Source organism: Bison bison, unplaced genomic scaffold, assembly GCF_000754665.1.
Source record: "Bison bison bison isolate TAMUID 2011002044 unplaced genomic scaffold, Bison_UMD1.0 scf7180017864456, whole genome shotgun sequence".
Taxonomy (NCBI): Eukaryota; Metazoa; Chordata; class Mammalia; order Artiodactyla; family Bovidae; genus Bison; species Bison bison.
The window spans coordinates 23,737,762-23,754,569 of NW_011495018.1; the positions used below are offsets into that span (position 1 = coordinate 23,737,762).

The 16,808-nt window shown below is 39.3% G+C and overlaps 1 protein-coding gene across 3 annotated transcripts in view; it reads left to right on the forward strand.

Moving 5' to 3' along the window:
• SORCS1 (sortilin-related VPS10 domain containing receptor 1) overlaps positions 1–16,808 on the forward strand; it is a 577,390-nt gene that overhangs the window by 402,185 nt on the left and 158,397 nt on the right. For all 3 annotated transcript variants that reach the window (XM_010859390.1, XM_010859389.1, XM_010859387.1), the window contains exon 6: positions 16,733–16,797. In XM_010859390.1, the coding sequence (XP_010857692.1) occupies positions 16,733–16,797 (65 nt within the window). The remainder of the gene's footprint in view (positions 1–16,732; positions 16,798–16,808) is intronic.

The window sequence follows — 16,808 nt, forward strand, 5'->3', positions numbered from 1 at the left end:
CGCCTGCCAGAGCTTACTTTCCTTCTTCCATATCTTATTTTGGGAATCAAAAATAGCATATTATGTTATTCTTAAGTAACTTAGCACTTAGTATATTCTTTGTATCTATCTTTTTGTTTCATTTGTTTCTCCTGCTAAAAAATAAGTTCCTTAAGGATCAACACTGTCTTTAACATATTTCTATCTTGTGTGCAAAAATAGATGGATATCATAAATCTCAGTGTGCACACACACATATATACCACACACACACACACACACAAAGGCACACAAGGTAGTGAAATTCATCGACTATACATATACCTGTATATGTACAAACATAAACCTTTAGATTGAAACACATCTTGAATGGGCGTTATTTATCAGGAAATCATAATAGATAACCTGTTTTTCCTTCCAGTCTGAAAAGGTTAGATTTCTAAGCCATTGAAGCCATCAAAGTATATATTGAAGGAGGGAGAAGGGGAATTCTGGATTAGTAAAAGGAACAGTTTTCTATGCAGTAGGTTATTTATTAACTCAACAGGCTGTCTTAAGGAGTCATGAGATCCATGTTAGCAGAGGAATTTAAGCAAAAACAAAATGGCTGCCTCCTAGACTGCTCTCACAGAGAGCTCTGCCAAAGAGTGTCGAGAGATCCTCTACATACTTCAGAATATGGAATTCAGACGAAGAAACCCTTCTTTCTTTGAAGTATGGACTTAATTCTCTCTTCTTTTGTACTCCTCATCGTCCCAGGCCGTCTCTTCTGTTCTGAGCCTCTGAGATGAACCATGTGTGTGGCTTGGGTAAGAGCAGAGAGAAGCAGCAGAAAATCATGCCCAAGATCACATACCAGGAGCTGCAGTGGGGCATTTCTGGTACCTGTACTAGGCATGCTGGATAAGAGGATTTTCATTATCCTTGAGAGGGTTGCTGTTTAATCTTTTTTTTTCCTGTTAATGAGCTCCACTTCAGTGCTATTTCCCTATCCACTTGCACCTTCCTCCACTTCTTAATCTCTTCCTATGATTAGCAGGTTTTCCCTACAAATTAAGTTAAATTTCCCCTGCTACACTCTGAGCCCATCACTTTTCTCATGACCTTCATTCACTAATGGCCATCATTGATTCCTGTCCTCCTTATCTTGATGACTTCTTGTCTCCAAGGACTGCAGCTCCTCCATCACTGAGCAGCTGAGAGTCAGTCATTTCTCTAGATTCCCTCTGAGAACTCTTATGATGGCAGAGTACAAGAGATGGCAGTGAAAGGCCAAAAGAAAGGGTAACAATCCTCATAATTATGACTTCCTAATTTAGACTAATTAAAAAAAAAAAAAAACTGACTAAGCTCTGGTGATTAGGCCTCACTTAGTCTTCAAGTTCAAGAGCCTCTGGATGTGTCCAGTGTCTCCATATGTAGTTTCTATTGCTCAGTCACTGTCCACCTTTGTATGTTCTCTTTTGTCAGTGAGAAGTGGTGTTTGGTATTTCAGAGTAAGGGCTCTGGAGTCAGGATGCTTTTGTTAGAATCCTATTATCAAGGGTGTCATGATGAGCTGTTTAACTTCTTTAAGCCTTGTCATCCTCATCTGTATAATGGTTATCATAATAATGGCCTCCTCATATATTTGTTGTCAGGATTAAAATGAGATTCAATGTTAAAGTCTAAACACATGATGCATGATGAATAAATATTAACTATTATTTAAAAGAGGAATAGAGACAAGTTGGGTATTAATGAGTTTCTGAAATGTGGCCATCTCATTTTGATATTCAGTTTAATCCTCTATGGTTTCAATGGGCATTTTTAATGTGTGTGTGTGTTTTACACTTTTGTTGTGCCAGAATTTGGAACAAATGGATCGAAAAGCAGCTTATAATTTTGTGGCTTCTCGAATATTTGAAAACTCTTATTTATCCAGTTCATTTAATTTACATCAGTTGAGTCATTTTCAGAACTAACACCTGTCCTTGAAGATAGAGGATACAGCCCCTGCCCCCTGGGGGGGGGCCTGCAGCTGATGGGGTGGGGTTGTGAAGGGAAGACCCTACAGACGTCTGTGGAAGGATATTGCCCTTCCATAGCTGCCCCTCTGTGAGTGGCAGCCAAGCATCTGACTTGGAACCCAAGGTCACGAGGCTGTCAGTCTGAAAAAAAAAGCTGGGCATGTAACTGGAAAGGGAAGAGCAAGGGGAAGCAAGATAGAACCTACCAGTCCTTCTGCACTACCTCCCATCACTCTAGCCAAAAGGACCTTCAGAGTAAAGTGGCCGCTGCTTCTCTCCTGTGTTGCTAATCTCACATGTGTTTCCTTTCAGTCAGTTCTAACTAGAAGCCATACAGAGACTCTGGAAAATATACTTGCAGCTTTGCCAAGTTGATCCAGTGCAAAATCACCACAGTATACCCATTGAAAACATGGCTCCTGTTCACATCATTAACCATATGTAACTTCCAAATGAAAAGAGCAACATTACACCTCTGTCTAGCATGAGAAGACACTCCCCTTCATGTAACTTAAAACATGATAAATACCTTCCTAAAAATGTAAAACAGCCATTGCCCATGTCATAGTGTCTATCTTTGGGTGATATTCCTTCTCTAGTGAACCATAGTTCCCCATTCTTTATTCTGTAGTTAAAAACTGACATATAATGTAGCCACTAATAATATATTTCATGTTGAAACAGAGAAATGGGAAAGAGAAAAGAGAAGGATTCACAAACACACATGCACAAAGATATTCACATTAGATTAGATGAGGGTGGGTCTCTAGGGCATGGTTCCTAAGGAAAGGAATTTACCTGTTAATAGACCAATGGTGACGAGAAATTCCAGTAGAAATCCTACCGAAAAGTTAGGATAGTGAAGGACCCAGAACAGTCCCTCGTGTATCCATGTAACTTCAAATCTAAAATTTATGGAATGAAGATGCACCCTCATTTTGTATATCTGTCAAAATAATTCTTCTCATTAAACTTTATCATTTCAATAATTATACCTACTGATTTAAGAGATGTTAAAATAAAAAAAAATGAGCATTTTGGAATTGATGAAATGAATGAACAGTAAATATTTGTTGAATGAGTGAAAGATGAAGAGTGGGTGTTGGAGATGGAATAACTGTAAGTATTTATTTTCCAAATCAAAGTGTAGATGAGTGAGTGAGTGAAAGTCTCTCAGTCGTGTCCGACTCTTTGCAGCCCCATGGACTGTACACTCCATGGAATTCTCCAGCCCAGAATACTGGAGTGGGTAGCTTTTCCCTTCTCCAGGGGACCTTCCTAACCCAGGGATCAAACCCAGGTCTCCTGCATTGCAGGTGGATTCTTTACCAGCTGAGCCACAAAGGAAGCACAAGATTACTGGAGTGGGTAGGGTTGTCTAAATAGAAAATTAATGAGATGTGAAATGATGAATTCTAGACAGGAGGGTAGTCAAATGACCCAAAACCTGGCTCATTTGCCTAGGTAGGAATGAAACTCAGAATGACCCGAGGAAGATCATAAAAGCAGCTGTAAGACTGGTGAATCCTTGCAGATGACTAGCCCTGATATGTATATGCATCAGAATTTCAGGATTCTTCGAAAACGTAAGGCTCATAACATCTTATTTCTGATTCGCAGGAATCCCTTCTATAAAATTTTAAGTTAAGTGGCTGAAAACAGCCTTTTGTATTGAGAATGGAACTTTGTCTATCAGGATCTATCTTTCTTTAAAAACAATAAGTAGAGTAAATAGACTAGTCCCACCATTTTTTATTGTTGGCTCTGGCACTTAAAACATCAACACTTCTAAACAGAGTGAGCCCATAATTTAGAGAAAGCTATCAAGGTTTTCAGGGGCATAGCAAGATGTGCCCTGGGGTGGGGGGAAAAACTTGCTGCAGCATTTATGAGATTTATGGTAAAGGGTTTTACATGAGGGCTGAAGTTTAAGGCAGATAAATCCCAGACGACAAATACCACCAATAATTGAATTACAAAACCATTATCATGTGCTGAACAGAGCAACTTTATGACTCTGTTGTGACAAGATGAAACTTGTTAGAATATTTATGTGCCTGGGATAGCTTCTGCACCACCAATCCAGAGAACAAGCTGGCTCTTCCATGTGCCTCCTATGAGCAGTTAGCCTTCCTGAGTAATTCAGTAGCCAAGGAAAACAAGGTACTTCAGAGAGAGGGCTCCAAAACAGACATAGCCTACAACCATACATCACATCTGACCTTGAATTTCAACAGCTTCTGGGTCCAACACACTTCTGTTGTCAGCTGAAACTAGGCTCTTCCCATGGTAATCTGGCCAGTCATACAATAAATAAAGACTCTGGCTGTCTTCATTGTTTTCTACTTCTAAACAAATGAAGAGTAAAAACATCCCAGTTATAAGAACCATTTTTTTCTGATCTTAACATGTCTTTGAGAAATCATATACCTTCATCTTTTGTGATTGTTGAAATCTATGAATCAGACTCTTTGACAGTGGCAATGAAATGGTAGTTTTCCTTTTTTTATAGGATGAAGTAATGACAGGACCAATCCATTCCTCATGATGGCTATGACTTAGTTAAAACAGATTACGTTCCTGTTTATAGTTTTGCTATAACTGAGTATATCCTTATGAGATTTGGGTAGTTTTCTCCAATTTTTTTTAATTTAGAAATAATTTTAGGATTGAAGAATTGCAAAGAATAAGAGCTCTTATATACCCTTCCCTATGGCTTACACCTCATATAACCATGCTGTGATATTCATAACTAGGAAATTAACATTGATTTAATACTATCAACTAAACCGGAGACTTTATTTGGATCTTTCCAGGTTTTCTACCAATGCCCTATTGTTTCCCCATCCAGAATCCAAATAATACTCCAACATTGCATTTACACGTCATTCCTTTTTCTGTTTCGTCAAATCTCCTGTCTTTCCTTGTCTTTGATAACCTGGACAGTTTTGAAGTGTGCTAATCAGGTGTTTTGTAGAATGTTCCTCAAATTGGATTAGTCTGATATTTTCTCATGATTATAGGTTTATATATTCTTGGGAAGAATATCACAGAAATGGTGTGTGCTTCTCATGACATCACATCAAAGAGTGATACAAGTATCAATAATGTATGTTTTATTACCAAAGATGGTAACCTTGATCACCTGATGGAGGTGGTATCTGCCAGGTTTGTCCATTGCTGAGTTATTATTTTCTCTGTTCCAACATCTCTTTCTTAGCAGCAAGTCCCTGAGTCCAGTTCCCACTCCAGTGAAGGAGAATCCAGCTCTAACTCCTGGCAGAAGGAGTATCAAAAACTGGATGAACATATGTTAAAATTTCCATCATCATTAAGTCTTTTGAGAGGGATACTTTGAGGCTGTGCTTTTTACTCGCTAATGTTAGGGTGCATCCGTCAACCGTGCCTGCAGCATTTACGACTGTGGTATTCTAATGGAAATTGTTCATATCTGTCAGGAACAGTTGTTCCATTTGACAATTTATTTAATGTATAGCACTATGTAATTGCTCAGCCAATGAACTGACCAAAAAAAAAGATAGTTAATAAGCCCAATTCTGGATTGTTTTTTATTCCTTCCTCACCTCAAGAATCTCTGTGCGCTGTTTCTGAGTCTGTGGCCAAATAATCCCTGTTAGGCATTAAGATGCCACCTGCTGATGCAAGACAAGATCTCTCTGCCTAATGAAGTCCTTCTTAAAGGAGAGTTTTAAAGTCTGACTTGGGATGAAGCAGTCAGAGGCGAATGCTTTTCCCCAGTGACATATTTGCTTTACTGACTGTGGAGGTGGGGACTCCCTTGGGAGTTCTGATCTCTCCTCTCTGTTCATTTGGGCATCCCACAGCATCTTTACCCTGAGGAGGGTGACTTGGGGGTACTACATCAGTGTGCACACACATACATGCACCTACACACACACTCTTTTACCTCTCCCTGTCTCTCTTCTATCCTGGCTATGGAAAAAAATGCAGGCTTGCTGCTCCCCGAAAAAGAAAACAAACCTCAATAAAGTGTACTGACTCTGCTGTTCAAGAGTGATTTTAATTCCTAAGACAAAGAATGAAAAGAAAAGGAATATTTTTTCACGAGAAAGATCACTGGAGTGAGTCAAGACCCAGGTTAGCAGTTTCAACCTGACACTGTCTGAATGGTGTGACCTTGGATGAGATATTTCCTTTCTTGAAACTTTGGTTTCTATAATTGTGACATGCAGTGTTTGGACTAGTTCATCTCTAACAGTCTTTTCATCTCTAAAGGTTTACTGTTGATAACAATGTTAGCTGTACATACTCTTTCTTTTACTCTTCACAACAGTCTTATCATTAGGTAGTATTATTATCAACCTTTCTACAGATGGTACATGAACTATAGAGAAATCAGGTTCCAATCTGATTGTGTATCATTTTTTAGCCATATGACCTCAGGCAAGTAGCTTTCAGGGCTAACACAGCCTTTCCTTATCTCACCATTATTTTTCCTGAAATTGTGTTGCATGTGAAGTTTCTAGGCACACAATGTATATTCTTATCCAAGTTGTTGACAGTTGACAAACAGGACACCAGCAGTGGCACAGCCTTACAAACCCTATATGATATCCATCCTACACTTAACAAATGGACACTAGTCATTGATCAACAGCATTAGACAAGAGATTTTTTTTCCTAAGGTAGTTAAAGCCCCTTATAGTTCATATGTTTTTTTTTCTACACAACTTTTAAGAAATGGTATATTATATATAATATATACCTGATAATATATACCTGATATTGGAGAAGGCAATGGCACCCCACTCCAGTACTCTTGCCTGGAAAATCCCATGGATGGAGGAGCCTGGTGGGCCACAGTCCATGGGGTCGCTAAGAGTTGGACAAGACTCAGCAACTTCCCTTTCACTTCTCACTTTCATGCATTGGAGAAGGAAATGGCAACCCAGTCCAGTGTTCTTGCCTGGAGAATCCCAGGGATGGGGGAGCCTGGTGGGCTGCCGTCTATGGGGCCGCACAGAGTCGGACATGGCTGAAGCAACTTAGCAGCAGCAGCAGCATATCTGATATATATTTATAGTTATTCACTCTCTCTCTTCTATGTTGAAATCTAAACATAAGGGCAGGGATTTTCCTCTGTTTTATTTGTTGCTAACCATCATCACCTAGAACTACTCCTGGCACATTATTGGCATTCAATAAATATTTGTTGAACTCATTCATTCATTAAAAATTTAATTAAGAATCTGCTCTCTGGCCTCCTGTGGAGGAAAGTGTTAAAGATTTAACATTTTAAATGTTAAGGATGCCCCAGGAATCCTCAGTCTATAGCAATGGTCTCCATGGTGAGTTACCTGTGACCCCACCCCAGTAATGGACAAGATGATTCATGGATGTGAGAAGAAAGTATTAGAATTTCTGACTTTTTGCTTTCTTCTATTTTGATTTCTATTTTCTGTATATTTTCTAAAGTGAATATGTAAATACCGTAGTGCATTTGCAATTCCACCTGAGCTATCTCAAATCCTAAAAGATGATGCTGTTAAAGTGTGGCACAAAATATGTCAGCAAAATTGGAAAACTGAGCAGTGGCCACAGGACTGGAAAATGTCAGTTTTCATTTCAATCCCAAAGAAGGGCAATGCCAAAGAATATTCAAGCTCCCGTACAATTGTGCTCATTTCACATGCTAGCAAGGTAATGCTCAAAACCTTTCAGGCTAGGCTTCAGCAGTATGTACACTTCCAGATGTATAAGCTGGATTTAGAAAAGGCAGAGGAACCAAAAAATCAAATTGCCAACATCCATTGGATCACAGAAAAAGCAAGGGAATTCCAGAAAAAAAATGTACTTCTGCTTCATTGACTATACTACAGTCTTTGACTATGTGAATCACAACAAACTGGAAAATTTTTAAAGAGATGGGTCTACCAGACCACCTTACTTATCTCCTGAGAAATCTGGTTGCGGATCAAGAAGCAGCAGTTAGAATATTATGTGGAACAACAGACTGGTTCAAAATTGCGAAAGCAGCACAACAAGGCAGAATATTGTCACCTTATTTATTTAACTTATATGCAAAATACATCATGAGAAATGCCCGGCTGGATGAATCAGACTGGAATCAAGATTGCTGGGAGAAATATCAACAACCTCAGATACACAGATGATACTACTCTTTTGGCAGAAGGTGAGGAGGAACTAAAGAGCCTCTTGATGAAGGTGAAAGAGGAGAATGAAAAAGCTTGCTTTGGACGCAACATTCAAAAAACTAAGACCATGGGATATGGCACCATCACTTCATAGCAAATAGAAGGGGAAGAAGTGTAAACAGTGACAAATTTTTTTTCTTGGGCTCCAAAATCACTGCAGATGGTGACTGCAGCCATGAAATTAAAAGACACTTGCTCCTTGGAAGAAAGCTATGATAAACCTAGACAGCATATTAAAAAGTAGAGACATCACTTTGCTGACAAAGTCTGTATAGTCAAAGCTATGGTTTCTCCAGCAGTCATGTATGAATGTGAGAGTTGGATAATAAAGAAGGCTAAGTCCCAAAGAATTGATGCCTTTGAATTCTGGTGCCCGAGAAGACTCTTGAGAGTCCCTTGGACAGCAAGGGGATCAAACTAGTCAATCCTAAAGGAAATCAACCCTAAATTTTCATTGGAAAGACTGATGCTGAAGCTCTAATACTTGGCCACCTGGTGTGAAGAGTTGACTCAGTGGAAAAAACCCTGATGCTGGGAAAGGTTGAAGGCAAAATGAGAAGAGTGTGGCAGAGGATGAGATGGTTGGATAGCAACACCGACTCCGTGGGCATGAATCTGAGCAAACTCTGGGAGACAGTGAAAGACAGGGAAGCCTGGCATGCTGCGGTCCATGTGATTGCAAGCAGTCAAACACAACTTAGCCAATGAATAACAACAACAACTCGTGCATTTCCACAACTTATTACTAGTAACTCCTATATTGGGTATGTGCTTTTTTTCTTTTCTCTTGCTTGATGTGTTCAAACAAAAATTTGGATATTTCTGCCCTTGGAATTCTCTTATGGAACATAATTTCTCTGGGTCAGACTGTCTCCAGCAGCAAAATAATCAGGTTTCCATTCCTTTACACTCGTTTTCTGCCTCCTGGTCTGAAGTTCTTTGTCTGAAACAAATATGAAAATACAGGAGAATTGAAGTTCTCTCCTCTTCTTGTTTCCCATTAATACAGTCCCTTCAGTCCGAATCAGGACTTTTACACCTTCCTCCTCTCACTCTGAATTTACGTTCAGCACAAATACACACCTCCTAGTATCCCTGGCATTTTTTCCTCTTATCACAACCTTAGCCTTCCAAGCACTCTTTCTTAAGATGGCATACAAGTTGTAAGTGTCCTGAAATTTGAGAAAAGTCCATGTATCCTGCTCATGCAAATAAATACCACTTATTTCCCCCATGTCCCTTTGTCATTTGCTCACATTAATTACATCCACCTTACTCTTCCTTTCCTGACTGTAGAAATTTTCTTGTTTTTTATTAATAGTATTGGTTTATTACTATTAATAATAATGCATAAATACATCTTCCATGTCATTGTTAAATAAACTACTGATAAGTATAATCATCCCTTTGACTATTTCCCTACGATTCTAAAAATTCCAGAGGTGACTTCCATTATGAATTTTGAATGTACATTTCCAGTAGCATTTGTTTTACTTTTATATGCATTTTGACTTTGAGCTAGTCGATAGGAGACAGATAAATTGGGCATTTTCATTTAATAGACTGCAATAAAATAGAGATCTCTCTCATTAATTTTGTGTTCTGGCATGGAACAGTCTCTAAGATACATCGTTGAGTAAAATTAACAAGTTGCTAAAAATACATAGGGTATGCTACCACTATAGTTTCAAAAGATAAGAACAAACCTGCCTTAAAAATGCTGTGTGCTCCTCTTTTACCTCCGTCCCACACTCTTTGATAATTTAAAGTATTTTCCTCTGTATCTCACTGGCACTGTCGTTTCTGTTTCAGGATCAGGCTCGTGATCTGGTCATGTTCCCTGGTGTCTCTCTAGACTTTCTCCTTTGCATTCAGAAACAACAAAGACAAAGATGGGGAGGCACCATAAAAGTGGGGAAATAAGACGGAGAGAGGAAATTCAACCAATGGAGTAGGAAGTAAAGTCATTATATTAGAAGATGGGAAGGTGGGAAAGAGGAGGGAAACTGTAGAAGAATGATTTGCCCAACCAGTTTAGAAGAACGGTTGATGTCTGCAGAGACCTGTGCTTACTTCTAAGCCCTTTCATTTCTCTTTCAACTTTCCATTTTCTTTCTACTGAGCACTTTGTATAACAAAACCTCACCTCCCACGACCCTCCTGAGCTTTATGTATTCCCACATTCTGAGTCAGACATCCTATTCTTCACTTTACTCTCCTTTGTCTGTCTGTCTCTCTCCCCTGCATTTTATTATAAATGTCATATAACCTAACAGTCAGACTTCTGATTTGGGGAGTAGGAATGACAAAATGCAGATTGTAATGAGCTGAAGAGTGTTGGCCGTGCTGATCCTTTGTAGCCATTATGCATTTAACAAACTAACTAGCATTTTTATTTGTCTGCCTCTATTTATTTGTTATTTGTAGTAGCTACCATTGTTTCAGTAACTCTGGGAGTTGGTGATGGACAGGGAGGCCTGGCGTGCTGCGATTCATGGGGTCGCAAAGAGTCGGACACGACTGAGCGACTGAACTGGCTGACTGACCATTGTTTCTGGAAAACCAGTGTAACCATGTGGAGATCAGAAAAAAGCAAACAAGCATGTTTCTCAGGCTTACAGGAGAGGTTAAAATGCCACCTTTAAGATACTTTTTATTTTTTTCTAGCTCATTTCTCCCATAAGATGAGACCTCAGGCCCAGCTGCTTTGTTTAGGAGTGAAAACTATAGCTTTAACTAGGACTTTCCTGATGGCGTTTATCCCTGAGAGCCTAACTGTAGTGTTATGTGAAGAGGAAACCCTTGACTACAGAAGAGGAGACCAGAGGGCCCAGCCGCCAATACAGGCCAGCACTTTGCTGCTGCTCCCAGTAGTAGATGGGGCCACTTGCTTTGTTTATGGGAAGCCTGTGGGAACATGAATGCTTCTTCTAAAACAAAAAGGAGGAGGGCAGGTGTCTCTAACTCTCAGCATCTGTCTCTCTGCAGATCCCTCCCGACTCCTCCCTTGGCCGTTAGCTGCAAATACTGACTCTGAATAAATAAGTGCTATCCCATCATAGTGTTTATTTTTTAATACTTGCTCCGTGGTTATCTCCATCAGTACATTTTGTGGATCCACAACATTTATTGAGTAGTATATTAAGCTGGTATAAACTCAGACAAAATGCCAGGAGAATGATAAACTAGTAACATTTTTGGATTTCTCTGTAGAAAATGTCTACAAAGGCTGCATTTAGCTGATTGTATTTCAGAAGGCTGATGTTTCACTGCTAACTTCACAGTGCACTATATCAGAGTGAGTGTTTTATTTGCATTCTTGACTATGATAATCCTTAGGTTTTATTCCACACCGGCTCCTAAATGTGAGCACTGGCTTAAGATACTGGAAGCATAAATGCAGGAGTCTGGCTTGATCTTTTTTGTATCAATACAGCTGAGTCTACCATGTCCAGAGGGCTTTCACCTTCCTTGGGCAGAGAGACTACACATGGATAGATGGGAACACAAGTTATTTGGAGCCATTTATAAACTTATGTGCATAACTTTCTTTGTGCCATCCTGTGGCTTTTAGGATCAAATACAAAACCTTGACATGATGTTGTTGCTGTTTAGTTGCAGAGTCATGTCCAACTCTTTGCAACCCCATTGACTGTAACCCACCAATCGCCTCTGTCCATGGGATTTCCCAGGCAAGAATACTGGAGTGGATTGCCGTTTCTTTCTCCAGGGGATCTTCCCCACCCAGGGATCAAATCCATGTCTCCTGTATCAGCAGTGTGTTCTTTACCAGTGAGCCACCAAGGAAGTCCTAACATGATGTACACAGTGCCTAGATTTTCATTTTATCTTCTGTTGATCTGCTGTGAAAACTTAGCCATGTTTACTGTTTACATACTAGTAGGCACCTCTGTGGATCAACTTCTATCTGACCTGTGGCCTTTTTACTTGATATTTATCTCTAAGGAGAATGCTCTGCCACTCCCTCTAGCCATTGATCATATTGTTACATATCCATGAAAATTCGATCTATTTTACTCTAAAGGCTTATGGAACATTCTCCTGCAGACATTTCTCCTGTCTTCAAATACCAACTCGAATATTAGAACTCTTGTTTAACTGGGTTACTGTCTCTCCCATAGTTGTATGTAAAGCTAGGGAATCTGTAGGCCTTTTCTTACCACATAAGAGGACATTGGAATATTTCACTAAACAAATAAGAGAATTCATTCATTCATATGGTTGATCTCTGGGCTACTGACTCTTTCATTTTGTCTGTTGATTCATGATGAGAAATCATTTCTGTTAATGAGGTACCCATGATAACCTAAGAAGCTTTTATTACCAACATGAATTTTAATTTTCACATGAGGATTAATATCCTCCATCTATCTACACATACTTGCTGTGAGCCAGGAATCTCTTAAGTGCTTTAGATGTATATTCTAGGAAAACTTATTTTAGTCTCATTTTATCCTTAAAAAATAAAAGCATAGAGATGTTAAGTAACTGAATGCAAACATGCAGATAAACTGATAAATGCTGATATGGCTTGCTGTGTACTTCATTATTCAAAAGCAGTCAGTAAACATTTATTGAATATCTATGTATGGCATGCATGGAACCTAGCACAGTTTGAGCTTGTCTGTCAATAAGACCAAATGTCACCACTTGAAACATGGCCTAATCTGTGCTATGCAAAAGAATGTGCAAAGTTCTGCATGTCTCAGAAGGGATAACCAACTTAGTTTAAGTGGCACCCCCACTGGGGAGATAGTTTTCAACTTCATTCATGTGCAGCAGAGCCACAAACCATAAGAGTTAAGGAGGCAGAAGAAGGGTAAGAGGTTATTCCAGGCAGAGGTGCCAGTATGTGCAAAGCATGCATGAAGATATTCCTTGACTTCTTTGAAATTCAGTTCCAGAAGGGAATTCTTTTTCTCAATTAGACATAAAGACAATATAAAAATATACAAGATATAGCCACCTACTGTCTTTTTATGTAATTAAAGGACCCTGCACCAATATTTTTCATCTCATTTTTATAGAGAGATTCTTTCAGAGTCCCAGAATTGAACAACCCAATATATTGGATATTATAGTAAATATTGACCAGTGTAAACATGTCTATATATTTGTTGAAGAAACATTCTTCTCTATGCTCTGGTAAGCACAGAGAATGTAGTGATAAAAACAGAGCACCTGCCTTTTGGGAGCTCAGTGAAGTAAGAGAAGCAGTTATGCAAAGAGATCCAGCAAATCATTATGAACCATGATGGGGATGGTACAGGGCAATCTGGAAGCATAAAGCAAAGCTGCCCAAACCTTTGTGCTTAATACCTGAAATCAGAGTTACTAACATAATTAGGCAGAGATTCTTAATGCCATTTTTGAGATCTCACTTCAAATGTGAGATCGTCAAGAGAATATTTTGAATTAAAATTTCTGTCTATGCTGGTTTTCTCTGACTTCTTATTTTTTTAGTTTTTTTTTTTTTTTTGAGGTTTAATTGACAAATAGACTTGTGATATGCTTCATGTACAATGTGATGATTTGATACATATATACATTATGAAAGGATTTCCATAATTGAGTTAACATTAATTACCTCACATGTTTATCTTTTGTGTGTGTGATGTGTAAGAATATTTAAATTCTACTATCTTAGCAAACTGCAATTGCATAATACAGTATTCTTCATTATAGTCGCCATGTTATACATTAGGTCCTCAGACCTTATGCATCTTTTAACTGAAAGGTTGTGCATTTTTATTATTTTCTCCCCATTCTTCCATCCCCAAAGTCCCTGGAAACCACCTGTCATTATTGTCCTCATTGTCATCAGCATCATCATTAAGCCCAACAATTGGTCTTAAAACATACAGAAAACCATTCAATTCTACAGCTCCAACTAAAATGCATAAATGAGCTAGAAAGTGATATTTTGCAGATCGTCTGCAGTGATGTGTTTCCACAAGGGTCTGGTCAACGACAGCACCATTAAAACCAGCACCTCTGTGAGCATTTAACATCGTTTGGCTTCAGCTCTTGAGAACTCACCAGTGCCACAAAGAAACAATAATTCTTTATAATCTGTGACTGCAGATCTAAGAGGCACCCTTAGGCCTCCAGGAAAAAGGACGAGCACATCAGCAAATAAAATTGTGGTCTGACTTTAAAGTTTTATTTTGTTGCTGCAGTTTTACTGTACCTGGGAAAATCTTAGGCGGGGTAAGGAAGTTGGTAGCCATGGTAGATTTTGGAGAGACAAAGGACTCTGTTTTGGCCCTGTCTCTTTTCATTAGTTAATAAGAGGAACATGTCACTTGAAACAACAGCTCCTGCCTTTAGAGATAATAAAATATCTTAAGAGATTTTGATTTGAGGTATGAGCACATAAAAAGATGAAACTAGATACAGGATAATCATTTTGCCTCCTGTTGACACTAACCACAAGCCAAGCAAGTTATTTAGTTTGCAGGGGAGTGCACCACTGTTTATGGGATGCCAGCATCATAGATGTTGGTCATTTCAAGGAAGAAACTTGCAGCAATTAAGGAGGGAAGTGACCAACATGTTACTACCTAGTAATAATTTGCAAAAACCAGTTACCTGCTGAGCTTTCTGGTTTGAGGGTTGTTGGGAGCTTGTCTTTATTTTCAGTGCTCACGACTGGTCTCATCAGTAGAAGTTGACTGAACCCAATCAATGCTTCACTTTGGGCAGTGGAGTGATACCAACCACAGACAAGCAGTCACCACAGTGGATGGCTGAAACGATGGTGAAAGTGTCCCATCTTCCCACGTTCAGATTCTAACCAGGCCAAAAGACCAAGTGCATGTCCCCTGTGTCTTTGTGGGGGAATTATAAAACCCTTGCTGGGACCGCTCTGCCTCCTGGGAGAAGAAAAATACGGAGTTTAATTTTTCAGGCATAGGCTCTGAGTTTTAGGCAATGTGTCAATCAAAGAAAAGTTACTGACAGTGATAATAGGGCCTTAGGAGACTTCTTAAGATGAACAGAGACTAAGCAGGCTAAGCCTCAGACTCTTGGAGTTGGAAGATAAGGTCAAAAGAGAAGTGTTCTGGGGATGCCCATAGGATAGTGATTAATTTACTTTGAAGAGCTCACAGACCATCATACACTCCCCCTACCTTCCTCCCCCCTTACCTTTCCCCCCTTCCTTCTTTCAGTGTTTGAGTATCTATTATCTTAAAGCTCAGGCATTATTTTATTCATTTATACATATAAATATAAAGTGTTTAAAGCAAAACTCCTCCATGGCTCTCAGTTTGATGTAGCGGGGTGGCTGCTTTTACACAGGGAAAGACAAAAATAACTCTAGCACACTGTTATAGGCTTTATATTTTAAAAAAGAAATGTTTGTGGTAGGAAGAGAAAAATTTTCCTGGTGTAACTGGGAACTAGGTAATGGAGGAAGTGACTTTTCAGATGTGCCTTAGAATAAGAGTAAAGGAAGACAAGGGGAACCTGGAAAACAGCCCTTCATCCTGAGGAGAAAAGCACACAGAGGCTAGAAGAGGCTAAGGAAGGGCAAGAGACACTTTCAGGAGTGGCGCGTCTTCCCCTGTAGCAGGAGGGTGACCGCGGAAGCGAGATGCCACCTGGGTACCACACTGAGACCTGCGTGTTCTCACCATTTATATTTTCTCACATGGATTTGATGGTGGAGCCGAGGGGCTCAAGGAGGCAAAAGGAGACCAGTTTTAAGGCATGTTATCACCTTCCGCTTGGAAATTAAATAAATAAATGAAAGTTGTGCAAGTCCTGATAAAAAAAAAATTATAGACAATCCCAAGTTTAATTAATCTTGTTGAATGAAAGTCTTACAAGATGCAGTACGATGGCCCATATTACTTATGTAACAGGATAATTATTTTCTATTTAATATGGCTCACTGCAAGATAAGACTAAATAATATGTGCCTCCAAGGCTTTTTAAATAGACTCGTCTTTTACTTACATTTGTGGCTTCCAGCACACATCAGAAAGCGAATGCAACTGCATTTCCCCTTCAAATTGGTTCAAAAGCACAGAATGGTCACCCTGAGCTGTTCTGTCCACTACATTTTTTGGGTCACATGGTCTGTTCATAGGAGAGTAGTAGATAGTTCTGCACATTTCAAATAAAAACGTTAATTAGATCAGTTTGCTATGTAGATTACTGTTCAAGTCATCCAGCTAAAACAGCTTGCCTGGCATCTGCCCGCTAAGTCTTGAAAGTTTAATACACTGTCAGTGAGATTGTTGCATATGACATGTGTGGGACTTATTTGCAAGTCTGAGATAATAACACACAATATCCTTGCCAGAGTTAAGCCTGGCCTCCATCAAATAAAGGTTTCATTATCAGCTTTATTTGAAGTGGAAATTTTACTGTCAGGCTGTATCAATAAATACAGTAGATGTATCCCAAGGATCGTGGCTTTAAAATCCTGTGAATCTTCGTATAATAGTTTGTGGGGCTCAGCTGAGTTTCTCTGGGGCATGTGGGGTTTCATTAATGTTGATATGTTCCATCATTTAGGTCTGTGATGGGGTCGAACAAGGAACCGGACCTTGTGCATCTAGAGGCCAGAACTGTGGATGGTCGTAAGTAAAGC